The sequence below is a fragment of the Eleginops maclovinus genome, chromosome 16 (assembly GCF_036324505.1).
Source record: "Eleginops maclovinus isolate JMC-PN-2008 ecotype Puerto Natales chromosome 16, JC_Emac_rtc_rv5, whole genome shotgun sequence".
Taxonomy (NCBI): Eukaryota; Metazoa; Chordata; class Actinopteri; order Perciformes; family Eleginopidae; genus Eleginops; species Eleginops maclovinus.
In genome coordinates this window covers 24,629,651-24,649,601 of record NC_086364.1, presented here as the reverse complement: position 1 = coordinate 24,649,601, position 19,951 = coordinate 24,629,651, and the positions used below count along the sequence as shown (strand labels likewise).

The window sequence follows — 19,951 nt, the reverse complement described above, 5'->3', positions numbered from 1 at the left end:
CTGGAGCCTGCGTGAGGCAACAGAGGGCAAATAATAGGAGGAGATTTAAACCTTATTTGCCCTTCGTAATCATGGGGAACGTCAGGTCGCTGGGAAACAAGACGGACAAACTCGCGGCACTTGTAAAAACACAGCGGGAGTACCGGGAGTCGAGTTTGCTGTGCTTTACGGAGACATGGCTTAACGGGGAAACACCAGACTGTCTGGTGGAGCCGGACGGCTTCACTGTGGTTCGAGCCGACAGAGACAAGCAGAGAGGCGGAGGACTGGCCGTCTTTATTCACACACGATGGTGTAACCCAGGAACCGTATCGGTAAAGGACAGTATTAGTACTCCGGACATTGAGCTGTTGGCAGTGAGTTTGAGGCCGTATTGTTTACCTCGGGAGTTCTCACACGCCATCGCTGTTGGTTTTACATCCCACCAAGTGCTGCAGCGTCGCAGGCGCATGATGTCCTCCACTCCTCCATCGCGGGGGTACAGACGGGCACCCCAGTGCATTTATGTAAAAGTCTCCAAAAGCCTTTCTAACTTCACCCAGTGTGTGACCGGTGGCAATAGGAACAGTAAGACACTGGACCTGCTGTATGCCAATGTTAAGGAGGCATACAGCTCCACCATCCTCCCCACCCACTTGGCAGTTCAGACCACAACCTGATCAGGCTTGTTCCCAAATACAAGCCCCTTGTCAGGATACAGCCTACCACCATCCGGACTGTACAGCAGTGGTCTGGTGGGGTCCAGGAGGAGTTGAGGGAGTGCTACAGGACAACAGACTGGGACATGTTTCAGAGAGTTCATGGGGAGGACATTAATGGACTCTCACAGAGCATCACGGACTACATCAGTTTCTGTGAGGACAGCATTGTACCCACCAAAAAGGTTTGATGGTTCCCAAACAATAAACCCTGATCAACGGGGACATTACAACCTGCTGAACAAGAAAAAGGGCTTTCATGGCAAGAGACCTCTTCAGTCTCTCTTTGAAGCTGATGAAGGGGCCTGAGATCTGGAAGGCTTCCTGCATTGCCCCGGTGCCCAAAAAAACACGCCCCAGCCCTCCAGGAGACTACAGGCCTGTAGCTCTGACCTCTCATGTCATAAAGGTCTTTGAGAGACTGATCCTGCAGCATCTCAAACCCCTTGTGTGTGACTCCCTGGACCCTCTACAGTTTGCCTACCAGGCCCACATCGGTGTAGAGGAGGCCCTCTCTACATGCTGCACAGAGCCAACTCACACCTGGAGAAGCCGCACAGCTCACTAAGAACCCTGTTGTTCCACTTCTCCAGCGACTTCAGCACCATCCAGCCACACCTGCTCGCTGAGAAGCTGTCCCTGATGCAGGTGGATCACAGCTTGGTGGCCTGGATCACTGACTACCTCCTGTCACCCTTCCTGTTCACCCTGTAGACCTCTGACCTCTGCTTCCACTCCGGCTCATGCCACCTACAGAAGTTCTCCGATGACTCCTCCATCGTCAGCTGCATCACAGATGACAGTGAGGAGGAGTACAGGGCCCTGGTGGAGAACTTCGTAGGCTGGTGTGACAACAACCACCTCCAGCTCAACATCAGCAAGACTAAGGAGCTGGAGGTGGACTTCAGGCAGAGCACGCAGAGGTCTCTAACCCCCATCACCCTCAGGGGGGAGGAGGTGGAGGTGGTGAACAGCTACAAGTTCCTGGGAGTGCACCTGAACAATAAACTGGACTGGAGAGACAACACTGATGCTCTCTGCAGGAAGGGACAGAGCAAGCTGTTCCTCCTGAGGGGGCTCAGGTCCTTCAGCGTGTGCACGAGGCTGCTGCAGACGCTCTACCGGTCTGTGGGGGCCAGTGTGCTGTTCTTTGCCGTGGTGTGCTGGTGAGGAAGGCTAGCTCTGTAGTTGGAGTTAAACTGGACAATCTGGAGGAGGTGGCTGAGGGGAGGACGAGGAGGACACTGGACAGTATCCTGGATAACCCCACCCCCCCATCCCCCCCCCTTCATGCAGAGCTGGTGAAGATGAGGAGTGTTCAGCCACAGACTCATCCCACCTCGGCACAGCACTAAGCGCCTGGGAAACTCCTTTGAGCCTGTAGCCATCAGACTGCACACCAAGGGGTTCACCATGAGACCCCCTGACAGTAACCGGACTGCACACCAAGGGGTTCACCATGAGACCCCCTGACAGTAACCGGACTGCATCAAGCTGCTCTCTCTCTCTGAACACACACATCTGTATATCTTTAACAATACTCTCGTTACTCATCTGTACAATTTTTCATGTTGTATGTTAATGTGTTTCATATCCTGAGTGAACCTGTACTGTTTTTCCTCTTCTCTGTTGCTGCTTAAACACTCAAATTTCCCCACAGGGATTAATAAATGTACATCTGATCTTATCTTACCTGCGCATGGAGTCGAACTGCTTCAGGAACTCGTACACCCGGGCGTGGTAGTAGTAACACTTAGCGGCGACCAGATCCAGAGCCCTGCGGTTCTTAGAGCCGATCTTCTGCAGCAGGTCATCAGACACCTTCTGAGCCTGAGACACACACCACCTTCATCATCACCATATTCACCTTCATCATCATCTTCTTCATCACCATCATAGAGCTCACAGTGAGTTCTTGTTCAGCTGACCCTGGACCAGCTCCTCTCACCTACCTCTGTGTATCTCTTGTTGTTGGTCAGGTGGACCACCAGCAGCAGCTGAAGGTAAGCCTCCACCTCCGGCAGCAGCGGAGCAGACGCTGCTTTCCCCGTCCGGGGGCGGAACTGGACGTCTCCGTCAGCCAGCTCCATGGGCTGAGAGAGAGGGGGTTAGTCTTAGGGTGGAGCCGGTGTGTTCACATCCTGACTTAGAAAGTAATGATACAGAGTGTGATGCGGAGGCTCACCTCCTCCAGGCTGCTCAGCAGGAAGTCCCTGGTGCTGATGTTGTTGGTGAAAAACCCGGTCAGGGCTTTGTGCAGCACGTTGGTGTTCAGACGGCGGCTGGTGGAGGGCAGCGCTCTTAGTGCCCGGAGGACGAACCGAGGCTCCTTCCCCGACACTGCCTTCTCTATCTGCTTCACATGCTCCCTAATGTCTGAGGAGGAACATACACGAAAAAAAACCCTGAAACCAGACTTACGTTACTTTACAGATCTGGATTAATGATGGTAAATATAATCCCTTAAATCAGACTGTAGTTCACCTGCAGTAAATCCAGCAGCTACCCTGCAGTATACAAAGCATTCAAACTAGCTGCACCTTTACCAGCTCTGAGAACACTTTACTGATCAATCATTATAAAACATATCAGAGATATTGTTCTGAAATGGACCAATCAAACAATGAATACTCAATCCCCCCCCACCCCCCGAACCTCTGATCTGAACTTCAGGATCTGTGATGTTTTGAAGCTCAGTAACAGTTAGCACATGATAGCTCTCAATGTTAGCTCTCTGTTTACTGAAGACGCTGCTTCTGCTACAAACACAGATTACTCCTCTACATGTGTTTAATCCTTTAGTTACTTCAAAGATCTGGATTACTGATGTGAAATATAATCAGCCCTTGAACCAGACTTAAGTTCCACCTGGAGTAAATCCACAGCATTCAGTACTCTCCTCCGTCTGTCTGTTAGCTGCATGACACAGTGAGTTAGCTGCTGATGCTAACAGGCTAACAGACCGATCCTGGTCCTTTAACCCGGACAGACAGTGCTCAAGCTCCCGGTCTGACTCTAGTCTGTAACATGAGTGCCCCCAGGACCCTCAGTTAGGTATTCTCTGGTTCTTCTACTTGTACCGAAGTGCCAGGGTCCCTCTTCACCTCTGAGTGTTAGCTGCTGATGCTAACAGGCTAACAGACCGATCCTAGTCCTTTATCCCGGACAGACAGTGACCCAGCCCCCGTTGCTTTAACCCTCTCTAGTAGCCCGTGTAACCCCGATCCCCCGGTCCCTACCCTCCAGAGTGAGGCTGTCGGTCTCCCCGGGTTTAGCCTCTTTCTTCCCCGCTCCGGGAGCCTCTTCCTCCGGCATCTCCTCCTCCAGCGGCTCCTGCTTCTCTTTCTCCTTGAGACCTCCGGACCTCTTCTTAGCTGATAACTCCTTCATAATGAACGGAGGAACAGCGAACTCTTTAAAGAGTATTAAAGAGTTTTAAAGAGTTTATTATTGAATATCTGCGGAGTCACTCCGGCACAATGACTGGCAATACTCAGAGCGCTAAGGATTCTGGGAAACCCCAGACCAGATTACACGATGTCAGTAAACAACAGGCAGAGGTAGTCGATCACAGAGCGACACATTTTAAAGTTGTTGTTTTTTATTGAACAATTATTCCAATACATCAGAAAGTACACAAACACATCAATGTTTACTACAGTATATCAAAACTGAGGGCATTATGAACAGTAAATAAACAAAAACAAAACAAGACGTCACTCAGGACTCAAGGTGTCTAGAAAGGTGTACAATTGTTGGGCAATTTCACTTTTTCACAATTTAATAAATGTTTTGTTAAGAATTTTGCACAATATGTGACCTTTAGGGTGTTCACACAGCAGTGTTCCCACAGGTCTCCACAGCAGGGGGCGCTGCAGAGCGGCGCTGCAGGGCCTTTACGTACTCCATGTGCTGCCGGGCCAGCTGCTGGTTCTGCCGGATGTAGTAGAGCAGGATGGACACCAGGGCGGAGAACCAGAGGACCATGGTGACCAGCATCACCACGTCCGGGTTCCTCCTCACCGACAGACACAGGTCCCAGTCCTGCATCAGCAGAACCAGAGGCCGCCCCACCGCGCCTGAAACACACGTGCGCGCGCAAACACACACACACAAATGCACACACTCTCCTCGTACATCAGACATATGTGTGTGTGTGTGTGCATGTGTGTGCGTGTGACAGTGTGTAACGGGATGTAACGAGATGTGTAAGGGAAGCAGAGACTGGAACGTACCGAGGTTGTGGAGGTCTGAGGTCTGACAGACGACTCCAGGCAGAGACGACCGGTCCAGAACCAGCTCCGGCACCATCAGCTGACGACAGCACAGACACAGGTTACCATCTGTCTGCTGATTGGACTCAATCTGCAGCGGTCAGACCGCCTCACCTGCATTCTGCAGTTGCAGTGCCAGGGGTTGTGTGTGAGGTTGGTGCGTGATCGCAGCCCGCCTAGTGACGCCGGCTCCAGCGCGGTCAGCCGGTTGAAGGACAGATCCAGGAAACGCAGCGAGTCCAGACCCCCGAAACACCCGGGGTCCAGGGAGGACAGCTGACAGGACACAAGAAGGGGAGAGCATCAGCTCCACCGCTGCAGGCTCAGACTGCACATCTCTCAGAAGGGGAGCGTACCTGGTTGTGCGACAGGTCCAGCTCGTCCAGTGGCAGCTCAGAGAAGCTGTCGGCCGGCAGAGAGCTGAGCACGTTCCGGTCCAGGAACAGACGGTCCGTGATGTTGGGGAAACCCAAAGGAATCTGCGGACAGATCAGTGATCAGGAGAGGGTCGGACCGATCAGCTGATCAGGAGTGGGTCACACACGCACACACACCTGTGTGAGTCGCAGCCCACTGCAGCGCAGCGTCAGCCCCCCCCCCACTGTCTCAGAGCACTGGCAGATGTTTTGGGCGAAGACTCTGGCGCCTCTCCACCGGAGGCCGAGGGTCGCCGGAGACGATGACCTCACCAGGCTGTTCAGCAGCAGGATCAGAGGCAGGAGCCGCAGCTCCACCACAGGAGAAGAGGAGGAGGGCGAGCGAAGCATCGTGGAAACGCCGTCAAGCGGCCACCTTTAATCCGTGTGAGGTTCAGTGAGAGAAGAGAGAGTTAAAGTCAGGGGTAGGGTCTCAGGTCAGTTTTAAGGTAAGGGGTAGGGGTCTCAGGTCCCCTTTAGGGTAAGGGGTCAGGGTCTCAGGTCCCCTTTAGGGTCAGAGGTCAGGGTCTCAGGTCCCCTTTAGGGTAAGGGGTCACGGTCTCAGGTCCCCTTTAGGGTCAGGGTCTCAGTTCCCCTTTAGGGTCAGGGTCTCAGATCCCCTTTACAGTGCTGTTAAAGGATATAAATGTGACCCTATTCTTCTTCGGTGGTGTTCCCTCTCTGTGGTGTGTTCTCTACACTCCCACACCTACCAGCCCGCCATCTTCATGGAACACTAGCACTCCCACACATTGTGGGTGATAAACTAAGGGGCGGGACATCTATAAGCGGTTGAGCAATCACAACAGAGCCAGCTCACCAATCAGAGCGGACTGGGCTCTGGTTTCAGACGGAGGGTGAGCAGAGCAGTTTGACTCTGGGCCCTGGGAGCCGCCCTGCTTCAGATGTCCTGGAACCGACGGAGTTTTTAAAGTTGAAGATTATAAATCTTGGAACCAGTGGACAGACGGCAGGAAGGACAGCCGGATTATAATCTGAAGTTAATCCTCAATCTGAGGAGCAGATTACACAGACAGGTGGACCGGAAGAGTCCCTAAAACCTCTCCAGTCCAACACATCATCATCTCACTGCCGAAACAACACAACACAAACAAACTGTAAATAATAAAACCTTTGATAACAAATAAAACATGTCATGATTTCCCCATTAATTAACCATAATGTAAATAAATACAAAACAAACATAGAACAAATAATCCATAGAAATAATAATCCAAGCATTTCAGAAGTTAAAACAAAGAAGAAGAAGCCCTTACTGGTCCCACAGAGGAACCCTTACTGGTCCCACAGAGGAACCCTTACTGGTCCCACAGAGGAACCCTTACTGGTCCCACAGAGGAACCCTTACTGGTCCCACAGAGGAACCCTTACTGGTCCCACAGAGGAACCCTTACTGGTTCCACAGAGGAACCCTTACTGGTCCCACAGAGGGGAAACATCCTGCATCTGACCCATCCCAGCGTTGGGAGCAGTGGGCTGCTGTATGTTCAGTGCCCGGGGAGCAGTGTAGGGAACGTTGCCTTGCTCAGGGACACCTCGGTAGACCTTGGTCTTTCAGGGACTTGAACTGGTGACTTTACTGTGCCCAAGCCCCTGAAGTCTGAAGTCCCTGCAGACTTCACCATCACCCCGTAAAGTTTATATAAATAATCAAATCAAATATAACATAAGACGTTTTACCTTATGAAATACAAAGAATAATAAATGAAGAAGCACGGAGCGATTAAAAAACAAAAGAGGAGCTGCTACTCACCTGCTCTCAGACGGAGGAGGAGGAGGAGAAGGAGGAGGAGGAACAGGAGGAGGAGGAGGAAGAGACTAAAGCAGCAGCGCCCCCTGCCGGTCTGAATACCACGCTATTTAAGTACAAAGACGGAACCGTGCTGAGGCCTCAGGTGCAGCAACAGTACACAGAAATCACAACGGGATAAACAAATCAAATGTTAGAAATGATAAGAATACAATTTATTATAAAAAAAATGTACACAAATAAAACCATTCATAACTACAAAAAGTAATTTCTAAATCTGTAAATACCATAACATAATCGTAACATCATAATAACCTAAATTGATGAATGTTAAATATCATTTAAAAGATAGAAGGGGCATCGAACATGCATTGTTGTTGTTTTATTAGTATTATTGTTTTATGTATAATTAGTAAATTAGAAAATGAGTAAATTTGAATCAGCATGTAAACATACGGTCAGGTGACAGGTGTGCAGGGGGCGGGGCTTCAGGGCCAGCTGCTCTCTGCTGATAGGGGTATGCTCACTGACAGATGACAGACTGAACAGTCCCTCTGTGCTTCAGGACCGGCTGACTGTGAGTCCACTGCGACACAGAACTGTTTCTAATACTGCAAATATACATCACTTAATAAGAGCACCGTTCATCATCATTTATTTACTGCTTACTTTTTATTTATTCGTTTTTAAAAGTTATTTACAAAAGCGTTTTATTTTATTAACAGATTGTTGAATTCATTATTTATTAATCCGTTTTTATTGTCCTTTTTTTATTGACATCCCAGTGAGGTGCTGGAACCAGCATTCCCGAGAAGACAGGAGGATGCTGCCCAGTGACGGCGAGAAGAGACCTGAAGACGATGAAGAGTCTGTTCTTCCTCCTGGTACCATGACGACCTCGAAAGACGAGCCTGCCGAACAATCAGAGGCCGCGGCAAGCTCTTCAGCCTATCCGCTGAGCTCGGACTCTGCGGAGGAGACGCCTGCCTTGTTGCCACGGCGACAGCGGGAGGAGACGCAGGCCTCGTTGCCACGGCGACAGCGGGAGGAGGAGGAGACGCAGGCCGTCGCCGTCTCTCCGGACGGACGGTTCCTGAAGTTCAACATCGTGATCGGGAGGGGCTCCTTTAAGAACGTCTACAGGGGCCTCGACACCGAGAACAACGTGGAGGTGGCCTGGTGCGAACTGCAGGTAACACACACACACACACACACACACACACACACACACACACACACACACACACACACACACACACACACACACACACACACACACACACACACACACACACACACACACACAGTGTTGGGGTAGCATGCCTCAGAGTAAAGCAGAGAAAAGTGACTCAAAGGAAAAGATGGAAACTGAGCTGAAAAAAACATGTTCAGACGAAAAGCGGGACCAGAGGGTAGAAGTCTGAGCAGAGGTCAGAGACCAGAGGGTAGAAGTCTGAGCAGAGGTCAGAGACCAGAGGGTAGAAGTCTGAGCAGAGGTCAGAGACCAGAGGGTAGAAGTCTGAGCAGAGGTCAGAGACCAGAGGGTAGAAGTCTGAGCAGAGGTCAGAGACCAGAGGGTAGAAGTCTGAGCAGAGGTCAGAGACCAGAGGGTAGAAGTCTGAGCAGAGGTCAGAGACCAGAGGGTAGAAGTCTGAGCAGAGGTCAGAGACCAGAGGGTAGAAGTCTGAGCGGAGGTCAGAGACCAGAGGGTAGAAGTCTGAGCAGAGGTCAGAGACCAGAGGGTAGAAGTCTGAGCAGAGGGCAGAAGTCTGAGCAGAGGTCAGAGACCAGAGGGTAGAAGTCTGAGCGGAGATCAGAGACCAGAGGGTAGAAGTCTGAGCAGAGGGCAGAGACCAGAGGGCAGAAGTCGGAGCAGAGGGCAGAGACCAGAGGGCAGAAGTCGGAGCAGAGGGCAGAGACCAGAGGGCAGAAGTCTGACCAGAGGGTAGAAGTTTGAGCGGAGGTCAGAGACCAGAGGGCAGAAGTCTGAGCAGAGGTCAGAGACCAGAGGGCAGAAGTCTGAGCAGAGGGCAGAGACCAGAGGGTAGAAGTCTGACCAGAGCGCAGAAGTCTGACCAGAGGGCAGAAGTCTGAGCAGAGGTCAGAGACCAGATGGCAGAAGTCTGAGCGGTGGTCAGAGACCAGAGGGTAGAAGTCTGAGCAGAGGTCAGAGACCAGAGGGTAGAAGTCTGAGCAGAGGTCAGAGACCAGAGGGCAGAAGTCTGAGCAGAGGGCAGAGACCAGAGGGCAGAAGTCTGAGCAGAGGGCAGAAGTCTGAGCAGAGGGCAGAAGTCTGAGCAGAGGGCAGAAGTGTGAGCGGAGGTCAGAGACCAGAGGGCAGAAGTCTGAGCAGAGGGCAGAAGTGTGAGCGGAGGCTTTTATCCAGAGGGACTTACAGTTAGTGCAATAAACCATAAAGATTCAAATTCAGGAAGACCAGCTGATCCAGCGAGTCCTCAAGCACCAGGTCCTCACAGATTAAGGGGTTCCTGCTAACCAGTCAGTCAGCTCGTCTGTGTGTGTGTGGTAATGTGTTGGCGTTGACTCAGCAGTTTTTTGTGATGTAACCATCATCTGATATCAGCCAGTGAAGACGGCTGGTTGATGATGATAAAAGCTCTCACCCACTCACCCACACACCCACACACACACACACACACACACACACACACACAGTAATGAGGTCAGAGGTCACATATGGTGGGGGTTAATGTTTCCTGTTCTTTATTATTCTGTTTTGATTTTATTTATCCTTCAATTCCTTGTGTGTGTGTGTGTGTGTGTGTGTGTGTGTGTGTGTGTGTGTGTGTGTGTGTGTGTGTGTGTGTGTGTGTGTGTGTGTGTGTGTGTGTGTCAGACACACTGTCTGAACCGCTCAGAGCGTCTCAGGTTTTCGGAGGAAGTGCAGATGTTGAAGGTTCTTCAGCATCCGAACATCGTCCGTTTCTACGACTCCTGGAAGTCGACACTGAGGGAAAACAAATGCATCGTCCTGGTGACGGAGCTCATGACCTCCGGCACCCTGAAGACGTGAGTCAATACCTCAGTCCCTGAACACAACACCTCAGTCCCTGAACACAACACCTCAGTCCCTGAACACAACACCTCAGACCTTGAACACAACACCTCAGACCCTGAAGACAACACCTCAGACCTTGAACACAACACCTCAGACCTTGAACACAACACCTCAGACCTTGAACACAACACCTCAGACCCTGAAGACAACACCTCAGACCTTGAACACAACACCTCAGACCTTGAACACAACACCTCAGACCCTAAACACAACACCTCAGACCTTGAACACAACACCTCAGACCCTGAACACAACACCTCAGACCTTGAACACAACACCTCAGTCCCTGAACACATCACCTCAGACCCTGAAGACAACACCTCAGACCTTGAACACAACACCTCAGTCCCTGAACACAACAGCTCGGACCCTGAAGACAACACCTCAGTCATTGAACACAACACCTCGGACCCTGAACACAACTCCTCAGACCCTGAACACAACACCTCAGTCCCTGAAAACACCACGACTCTGTGCCCCCTTTAGGTACCTACGGCGGTTCCGTCAGATGAAGCTGAAGCTGCTGCAGCGCTGGAGTTTCCAGATCCTGAAGGGGCTTCACTTCCTGCACTCTCGCTGCCCCCCCCATCCTGCACCGGGACCTGAAGTGTGACAACGTCTTCATCACCGGGCCCAACGCCGCCGTGAAGATCGGAGACCTCGGCCTCGCCACACTGAAGAGGGCCTCATTCGCCCAGAGCGTCATCGGTGAGAGAGGATGGGGGGGGGGGGGGGGGGGGGGGTCTGAGCTTAGTTTGGATGTCTACTCTTAGACAGCTGCTGAACATGCCTCCTTACATCGAGCGAGGCCACTCTAGTGAGGTTGTTGTTGTGATGCATTCAGGGACCCCGGAGTTCATGGCTCCAGAGATGTACGAGGAGAAGTACGACGAGGCGGTGGACGTTTACGCCTTCGGGATGTGCATCCTGGAAATGGCCACCTCCGAGTATCCGTACTCCGAGTGCCAGAACGCCGCGCAGATCTACCGCAAAGTCACCAGCGTAAGCCCCGCCCACCTTACCACTTCCTGTATGAGGTCACATGACTCACTGTTCGTTTGTGTCGCAGGGAATCAAACCGGACAGTTTCCTCAAAGTAAAAGTCCCCGAGCTGAAGGAGATCATAGAAGGCTGCATTCAGACCGACAGCAGAGAAAGGTAGCCAATCAGAGCGCAGCGTTCACTCCTGCAGCTCACCTGACTGTGGCAGGAAGTACAGCTTCACTTTCTGTAAATCCTCTCTAAAACAGCTAACACTCCTCTGCAAACAACAACAACAACAACAACATCCCGTGGATCTCAGGACCATTGGTCCGGCCTCCGCCCCCGGAGTAGAACACCTGAAGTCATGGGGACTCATTGGTTCTGTATCTGGTTCTGCTGCAGGTTCACGGTTCAGGACCTGCTGGAGCAGCGGTTCTTCCAGGAGCAGCTGGGGGTCACTGTGGATCTGGTGGAGGAGGACGACGGCTGCAAGGTGGCACTCAAGCTGTGGCTCCGGATGGACCACAACAAAAAGCTGCGCGGGAAATACAAAGACAACAACGCCATCGAGTTCCTGTTCGAGATGTACAAGGACGTGCCGGAGGAGGTTGCCCAGGAGATGGTGCGAGTCAGAGCTGGAGAGACAGGGCAGGGATGAGTCAGCATTATGAGTCCTATAACCTGACATGAGTCAGCATTATGAGTCCTGTACTCTGTAATGAGTCAGCATTATGAGTCCTGTACTCTGTAATGAGTCAGCATTATGAGTCCTGTACTCTGTAATGAGTCAGTATTATGAGTCCTGTACTCTGTAATGAGTCAGTATTATGAGTCCTGTACTCTGTAATGAGTCAGTATTATGAGTCCTGTACTCTGTAATGAGTCAGCATTATGAGTCCTGTACTCTGTAATGAGTCAGCATTATGAGTCCTGTACTCTGTAATGAGTCAGCATTATGAGTCCTGTACTCTGTAATGAGTCAGTATTATGAGTCCTGTACTCTGTAATGAGTCAGCATTATGAGTCCTGTACTCTGCAATGAGTCAGTATTATGAGTCCTGTACTCTGCAATGAGTCAGTATTATGAGTCCTGTACTCTGCAATGAGTCAGCATTATGAGTCCTGTACCCTGACATCAGTCCCATGGTCTGGAGGTCAATGGTTTCTGGATGTGTTTTTGGTTGTTACCCTGGAATCAAATCTGTGGTTTACAGAAGCTGGAGAGGTTTGTTCTACCATATAATGTCAGTCAGTGAGTCAGTCAGTGTGTCAGTGTGTCAGTGAGTCAGTGAGTCAGTCAGTGAGTCAGTGAGTCAGTCAGTGTGTCAGTGTGTCAGTGAGTCTGTGAGTCAGTGAGTCAGTGAGTCAGTGAGTCAGTGAGTCAGTGAGTCAGTGAGTCAGTGAGTCAGTGAGTCAGTGAGTCAGTGAGTCTGTAAGTCTGTAAGTCTGTAAGTCAGTGAGTCAGTGAGTCTGTGAGTCTGTGAGTCTGTGAGTCTGTGAGTCAGTGAGTCAGTGAGTCTGTAAGTCAGTGAGTCAGTGAGTCTGTAAGTCAGTGAGTCAGTGAGTCAGTCAGTGAGTCAGTGAGTCAGTCAGTGTGTCAGTGTGTCAGTGAGTCTGTGAGTCAGTGAGTCAGTGAGTCAGTGAGTCAGTGAGTCAGTGAGTCAGTGAGTCAGTGAGTCAGTGAGTCTGTAAGTCTGTAAGTCTGTAAGTCAGTGAGTCAGTGAGTCTGTGAGTCTGTGAGTCTGTGAGTCTGTGAGTCAGTGAGTCTGTAAGTCAGTGAGTCAGTGAGTCTGTAAGTCAGTGAGTCAGTGAGTCTGAGTCTGTGAGTCTGTGAGTCAGTGAGTCTGTCAGTGAGTCAGTGTGTCAGTGAGTCAGTGAGTCAGTGAGTCAGTGAGTCTGTGAGTCTGTAAGTCTGTAAGTCAGTGAGTCAGTGAGTCTGTGAGTCTGTGAGTCTGTGAGTCAGTGAGTCTGTAAGTCAGTGAGTCAGTGAGTCTGTAAGTCAGTGAGTCAGTGAGTCTGTGAGTCTGTGAGTCTGTGAGTCTGTGAGTCAGTGAGTCTGTCAGTGAGTCAGTGTGTCAGTGAGTCTGTGAGTCAGTGAGTCTGTCAGTGAGTCAGTGTGTCAGTGAGTCTGTCAGTGAGCCAGTGAGCCAGTGAGCCAGTGAGTCTGTGAGTCTGTGAGAGTGAGTCAGTGAGTCAGTGACTCTGTGAGTCTGTGAGTCAGTGAGTCTGTCAGTGAGCCAGTGAGTCAGTGAGTCAGTGAGTCTGTGAGTCTGTGAGTCAGTGAGTCTGTCAGTGAGTCTGTCAGTGAGTCTGTCAGTGAGTCTGACAGTTAATACCCCTCTGGTGGATTTAGAAACAGAGGTTGCTAAGGAGTTTAAATGAGACGACTTAACAGCATTAGCTTTTTATATCCAATGGAAACATCCTTTTATCTCCCAGTGGAGGGAAGGTCTGAACCCATTAACCCAATGACCTGCTCTCAGGTGGTGCTTGGCTTCCTGTGCGAATCCGACTACAAGCCAGTTGCCACGGCAATCAGACACCGAGTTACAGCCATAAAGCGTCAGCGCGAGAAACACCGCCGCCTGCTAGAGGAGTCTGACCCCGCCCCGAAACCATCTGAACCGCCCAATCACAGAGTGGCAGCCACCACAGGATCATCTGATACTGGGAGGGCGGCCAATCAGGTGTGTCAAAAGCTGTTTAAAAAACGATCCTAACAAATGAACAACATTTACACCTGACTGAATCTAAAGAGCTGCTCTAGAGGAAGGGAGGGCATGATATTATGGAGGGGATAAACTGTTCAGGGTGGGAGGGGCCAGGCGTCACTGGGAGAGCACCACTCCCTGTTCTCAGTGAGAGTCTCAGGAAAGTCCCAGCATCTCGATCCTGTCCCAGCATTGATATTTGCTCGGTCCGGGGCGAGCGGGAGCAGGATTATAATGTTTACTCTGCTCCAGCAGACGCCATGCAGTGCCGAGAATTCTGGGAAGAGTGGGACGGAGGGACACCCCACGCACACCCCGGCTTCAGGTGAGGATGTTTCAGGTTAGTAACGTGTATCTTAAACAGGCTTCATTGTTTTATAACAACTTCACTCCTCTGCAGCATACCCCTCCACGCCCACTCCCCTCACTCAGCCCGCCACCCTTCATAATGCCCCTGCTGCCGTGGCCCAGGAGACCCCCCGACCTCCGGCTCCTCCCCCTTTGACCAGGACTCCATCCAAAGCCCCGCCCCTTCCGGTGCTGCGGTATCCAAAAGTAAGCAGGGGGCGGGGCATGTGTTAAGGTGGGGGGGGGCTTATATACATACAGTGGGGAGAACAAGTATTTGATACACTGCCGATCTTGCAGGTTTTCCCTCTTACAAAGCATGAAGAGGTCTGTCATTTTTATCATAGGTACTCTTCAACTGTGAGAGACGGAACCTAAAACAAAAATCCAGAACATCACATCGTATGATTTTTAAATAATTAGTTTGCTTTTTAATTTCATGACACAAGTATTTGATCACCTACCAACCAGTAAGAATTCCGGCTCTCACAGACCTGTTAGTGTTTCTTTAAGAAGCCCTCCTGTTCTCCACTCATTACCTGTATTAACTGCACCTGTTTGAACTCCTTACCTGTATAAAAGAGACCTGTCCACACACTCAATCAAACAGACTCCCACCTCTCCACAATGGCCAAGACCAGAGAGCTGTGTAAGGACATCAGGGATAAAATGTAGACCTGCACACGGCTGGGATGGGCTACAGGACAATAGGCAAGCAGCTCGGTGAGAAGGCAACTGTTGGTGCAGTTATTAGAAAATGGAAGAAGTTCAAGATGACGGTCAATCTCCCTCGGTCTGGGGCTCCATGCAAGATCTCACCTCGTGGGGCATCAATGATCTTGAGGAAGGTGAGGGATCAGCCCAGAACTACACGGCAGTACCTGGTCAATGACCTGGAGAGAGCTGGGACCACAGTCTCAAAGAAAGCCATCAGTAACACACTACGCCGTCATGGATTAAAATCCTGCAGCGCACGCAAGGTCCCCCTGCTCAAACCAGCGCATGTCCTGGCCCGTCTGAAGTTTGCCAATGACTATCTGGATGATCCAGAGGAGGAATGGGAGAAGGTCATGTGGTCTGATGAGACAAAAATAGAGCTTTTTGGTCTAAACTCCACTCGCCGTGTTTGGAGGAAGAACAAGGATGAGCACAACCCCAAGAACATCATCCCAACCGTGAAGCATGGAGGTGGACACATCATTCTTTGGGGATGCTTTTCTGCAAAGGGGACAGGACGACTGCAGCGTATTGAGGGGAGGATGGATGGGGCCATGTATTGCGAGATCTTGGCCAACAACCTCCTTCCCTCAGTGAGAGCATTGAAGATGGGTCGTGGCTGGGTCTTCCAGCATGACAACGACCCGAAACACACAGCCAGGGCAACTAAGGAGTGGCTCCGTAAGAAGCATCTCAAGTTCCTGGAGTGGCCTAGCCAGTCTCCAGACCTGAACCCAATAGAAAATCTTTGGAGGGAGCTGAAAGTCTGTATTGCCCAGAGACAGCCCCGAAACCTGAAGGATCTGGAGAAGATCTGCATGGAGGAGTGAGCCAAAATCCCTGCTGCAGTGTGAGCAAACCTGGTCAAGAACTACAGGAAACGTCTGCTCTCTGTGATTGCAAACAAAGGTTTCTGTACCGGATATTAAGTTCTGTTTTTCTGATGTATCAAATACTTCTGTCATCCAATAAAATGCAAACTAATTACTAAAAAATCATACGATGTGATTTTCTGGATTTTTGTTTTAGGTTCCGTCTCTCACAGCTGAAGAGTACCTATGATAACATTACAGACTCCTACATGCTTTGTGAGTGGGAGAACCTGCAAGATCGGCAGTGTATCAAATAGGTGTTCTCCCCACTGTATAGGGGCGGGTCACTGTGTTGATGCTTGCGTGCAGCAGCTCTGCTGCTATCTGCAGGAGAGTACAGGAACTGAGCTCCCTCACTATGAATCATGGGAAAACAGACCAGAGGTACAAACATCTTTCCCTCTGTCTCAGAGCATCGCTGTCTCCCACAATGCCGAGCGACACACAGTCAGTGGCTTCTCCTCACCTATTGACAGGTAACTCACACACACACACACACACACGCACACACACACACATACACACACACACACTTTGTTTTGTGTAGCGTTGCGTCTCTGTTTGCAGCGCCGCCTCTGACGTGACCTCGGGTTTGAGTGACTGCAATGACGGCCAATCAGAGAAGGTCAACCAGGAAGTGGTGATGGCGACGAAGCAGTTCAGGCGGAGAGCCAAAGCCCGCCTGAGAATCACAGGGGTGAAGGGACCTCTCACTCACTTTCACTTTGTTAAACTCTTCCCCTCTGACTGGAGTGAAACACATAACACACTTTATTCACCCTCACGGCGGGGTGCGTTCAGGTGTCGGACATGGGGGACCGGGTGGTGGAGTGCCAGCTGCAGACCCACACCAGTAAGATGGTGACGTTTAAGTTTGACCTGGACGGCGACAGCCCGGAGGATATCGCCTCGGTGATGGTGAGTCTGACGCTGCAGTGAGCCTCTGGGGCGCTCGGGGGCACTGCAGCTTCCTGTTGTTTTGCAGCTCCACAGAGACTTCCTGCTGCCGTCGGAGCGAGGCGGCTTCATCCTCCGCATGTATGACATCATCCAGAGGGCGGAGTCTATGATGCAGCCCAGCAGCCCCCCCGCCCAGGTGTGCAGGAGTCATCTGTACGCTAGCGCTAAGGAGGCTAGCTCGCCTGGGTCCACAGACAGGAAGTGCAGTCCACACTAACCCTCTCCTCTGGTTCTTCTGCTCCAGCAGAACCAGCCCCCACCGGACCAGCCCCTGCTGGACCCGCCCCCACCAGACCAGCCCCCACTGGACCCGCCCCCACTGGACCAGCCCCCACTGGACCTTAGCCGAACGCTGTCCTCAAACACACTTCCTGGTAAGAAACGTTGGTAAACCCCTCTGATTGCAGACGTCACTCCCAGTGGGAGTCACTGGGGGAGTCCCAGGTGGGGGGCAGTGACGTCCCGGGTCTTACTCTCTGCTCCCAATCCCCCCCACCTTCTCCAGCTTCCTCCCCTCCCCCCCTCCCCCCACCCCCCTCCTCAGTATATCCTACCGTCTCCCTCTTACTCCCCCCCCATCCTCCCACGCCTCCCCTCCTCCGCTCCTCCCCCTCCTCACTGGCCTCCCCCTGACCAGCCTCTGTTCTCCTTTGCTAACGTTCTCTCTTTGGCCATGAGCGTTGCCCACTCCCTGTTGCCCCCCCAACCCCTGCCCCCCCCTTTTCCCTCCCCCCTCTCTCCCCCCATGTCCCCAACCCTGGGACCTAGGCCCCACCCTGAAAGCCTCGCCCCCTTACTTGTTCCTCCCCCCTCCCTCATGCCCTCGAGCCCCCCCGCCCTTTATACAGGCTCTAGTCCTGACACCCAGCAGGGGGTGTTCCTCCCCTGGACCCCCGACACCCAGCAGGGGGCATCACCCCGGACCCCCGACACCCACCAGGGGGCATCACCGCGGACCCTCAACACCCAGCAGGGGGCCTCACCCAGGACCCCTGACACCCAGCAGGGGGTGTTCCTCCCCCGGACCCCTGACCCGCCTCAGGTCAGCTTCTGTTCAGTCCTGATCCACAATAACCAGGTCAGGGTCCGGGATCTGTAGGACCTCAGAGAAACCTGCTTTCACCTCCCCCCCTTATTTTTTATGTTTCAGCCTTTCATGCGTCTCAGGGATTCCCAGGTGTCCCCTGTCTTCCCCCCACCGGAGGGTAAGCCAGTCGACCGGGTTTACGGATCTCATATTTCATAATAAAAGCCGTGATGAAAAAACATGACCTCCTGTCCCCCATCCCGTCCCCCTTCCCTACCCCCCACCTGTCTCCCCTCCCATCCGCCCTGCAGCACAGAAACCCCCCCTGATCACTGTGGGGCGTTTCCAGGTGTCACCTTCTAAAGAAGTTCCTGCTGTCAGTCATCCAAAGCCCCGCCCCCTCAGCCAGGCCACACCCACCACTCATTCCCCGCCTCCTTCCATGGCCAGCAAATCAGAGAGCAGCACGGAGGAGGCAAGCCAATCAGAGAGCAGCATCGGCACAGTGAAGCAATCCCCGGTCAGAGGGCAGGAGGAGGGGAGGCAGGGGGGGTGCAGGCTGCGCATCAGTCAGGAGGGGCCGACAGGCAGCGTTAGCCAATCATGGAGCCGCTCTACGCCCTGCATCAGCTCTGACGAATCAGAGAGCGAGAACAAGGAGATGTGGGCGGAGCTGCTGGAGCTTCGTGACAGGTGACTGGTTGTTGAGGTTGTAGGTTTAAATGAGACAGATCACAGAAATGGGACGGTGGGGGGGGGCACAAAACAAACGTGATCTCACATGGAGACTTTTGATTGGCAGACACCAAGGAGAGGTGCAGGACCTGCATGCCAATCAGAAGCGAGAGATTGAGCAGCTGTACCTGAGGATGGGGAAAGTCCCGCCCCCTGGCATCGCCCCCCCAGCCGTCATGTTGAACCAGCGCCAGCGCCGCCTCTCCACCCGCAAAAACAGCTTGCAGAGAGCGAAGCTGCTGCCCCCTGCAGGTAGGGAGCAGCACTGCAGCAACAGATATGAACTATAACACTGATAACAATAAGAAGATTCATAATAATACAAATAATATTAATAATGTTGATATTAATAATGTTGTTCAGGTATCATGAGGAAGAACTCGAGCAGCAGTGGATCTCAGGAGCCAACAGGGAGAGGCGTGACCTTTGCCCCCAAACACAGCTGAGCGGGTAGAAACGTCTTAGACACACCTGCACAGATAACACAGGGGGGGCATGCTGACATCCATGTTTTCCCGTACAATGGCCCTAATAATTATATGAAGTATTTGATCCATCTCATTTGATAAAATAAAGGGATGTATTCCAGGAGGAAACATTTAAAGGGGGTCCTGTCCTGCTCATGTTCAGGTTTGATATTAGTAATTAGTGCCTCTACTGTGACAAAAAAAGGTGCCTCTAAAAGTATAAAAGTGAAATTCTGAGAAAAAAGTATGAATTTTGAGAAAATGAGTCCAAACTCTGAAAAAGTTTAATTCAGAAAAACTTCACATTTCGAAATAGAAAATGTGTGGGAGAGAAACTCCCTCTAGGGGAACACAGGGATTTTGACCTTTGCAAACCATTGGCATGCACTACATCTATAGACACCTGCTCGTGTGCAGATGAATAATTTAAAGGTGTCTGATCTCTGCCTGCAGGGAGAAGCCGATGAAGAGGACTCCACCTCATGACCATTATTTTATCATAGAAACATTGATGATTCAGTTTGACTCCGGATCTGTTTCTAAGACGTTCAGCTCTTGAAGGAAGTCACTATGTTTTGTTCTCCTCGTGAAATTCAGCAGGAAATCTCAATAATTTTAGACACAATTTGAAACCAGGTCTTAAAAACCTGAATCTGATTCCTTCTACAGGTTGAAACGATACTTAGGGTCTGAATGATTAATAAAGATGAATTGATTTGCCTCGAAGTTATGAATATCTGCGTTACAGATTATGATGCTGCTATAAGCAGATTTTGTGTTTAAAATATCTATCATTGTCCAGGAAGATGTACTCTGACATATTACAGCTGTTTCGCTGAATAGTACTTTTCTGTTTGAAGAATAAATTATACTTATTTGATTTCTGTCTGTA

At 51.3% G+C, this 19,951-nt stretch overlaps 3 protein-coding genes across 4 annotated transcripts in view; 1 reads left to right on the top strand and 2 right to left on the bottom strand.

The window, feature by feature from the left end:
• psmd3 (proteasome 26S subunit, non-ATPase 3) overlaps nucleotides 1-4,226 on the bottom strand; it is an 11,604-nt gene extending 7,378 nt beyond the window's left edge. The window contains exons 1-4 of the mRNA XM_063904238.1: nucleotides 3,938-4,226; nucleotides 2,884-3,074; nucleotides 2,651-2,791; nucleotides 2,392-2,528 (exon numbers count right to left, since the gene is read on the bottom strand). Coding sequence (XP_063760308.1) covers nucleotides 2,392-2,528; nucleotides 2,651-2,791; nucleotides 2,884-3,074; nucleotides 3,938-4,088 — 620 coding nt within the window. The 5' untranslated portion in view covers nucleotides 4,089-4,226. The remainder of the gene's footprint in view (nucleotides 1-2,391; nucleotides 2,529-2,650; nucleotides 2,792-2,883; nucleotides 3,075-3,937) is intronic.
• Nucleotides 4,227-4,372: 146 nt separating this feature from the next.
• Nucleotides 4,373-6,708, bottom strand: LOC134878293 (leucine-rich repeat-containing protein 3-like). Of its 2 annotated transcripts, XM_063904240.1 has the most exons (5): nucleotides 5,527-6,708; nucleotides 5,329-5,451; nucleotides 5,087-5,248; nucleotides 4,934-5,012; nucleotides 4,373-4,777 (listed from the first exon to the last, which is right to left on the bottom strand). In XM_063904240.1, exons 1-5 carry the CDS (start codon nucleotides 5,737-5,739, stop codon nucleotides 4,530-4,532), a joined length of 825 nt encoding a protein of 274 aa, XP_063760310.1. In that variant the 5' UTR covers nucleotides 5,740-6,708; the 3' UTR covers nucleotides 4,373-4,529. The 2 variants fall into 2 exon arrangements, with proteins under 2 accessions (XP_063760310.1, XP_063760309.1); XM_063904239.1 differs by having other exon boundaries at nucleotides 4,373-5,012.
• A 996-nt stretch (nucleotides 6,709-7,704) lies between these two features.
• LOC134878568 (serine/threonine-protein kinase WNK4-like) lies at nucleotides 7,705-19,939 on the top strand. Its single transcript, XM_063904674.1, is given in 21 exon segments — nucleotides 7,705-7,736; nucleotides 7,945-8,351; nucleotides 10,017-10,189; nucleotides 10,725-10,815; nucleotides 10,817-10,946; nucleotides 11,083-11,240; nucleotides 11,308-11,396; nucleotides 11,625-11,844; nucleotides 13,706-13,909; nucleotides 14,186-14,258; nucleotides 14,334-14,488; nucleotides 16,282-16,346; nucleotides 16,438-16,567; nucleotides 16,672-16,788; nucleotides 16,856-16,966; nucleotides 17,075-17,204; nucleotides 17,238-17,872; nucleotides 17,981-18,035; nucleotides 18,169-18,550; nucleotides 18,660-18,844; nucleotides 18,956-19,939. Coding segments are annotated over 20 exon segments (3,555 nt in total). The 5' UTR covers nucleotides 7,705-7,736; nucleotides 7,945-7,982; the 3' UTR covers nucleotides 19,039-19,939.
• The last annotated feature ends 12 nt before the right edge of the window (nucleotides 19,940-19,951 follow it).

Bases quoted from the DNA above. Each gene is read 5' to 3' on its own strand.
- LOC134878293 (XM_063904239.1), bottom strand. From the start codon at position 5,739: ATGCTTCGCTCGCCCTCCTCCTCTTCTCCTGTGGTGGAGCTGCGGCTC. The intron at 5,452-5,526 runs GTGTGTGTGCGT...ATCTGTCCGCAG, and splicing joins GTGGGCTGCGACTCACACAG to ATTCCTTTGGGTTTCCCCAA. The intron at 5,249-5,328 runs GTACGCTCCCCT...GTGTCCTGTCAG, and splicing joins TGGACCTGTCGCACAACCAG to CTGTCCTCCCTGGACCCCGG.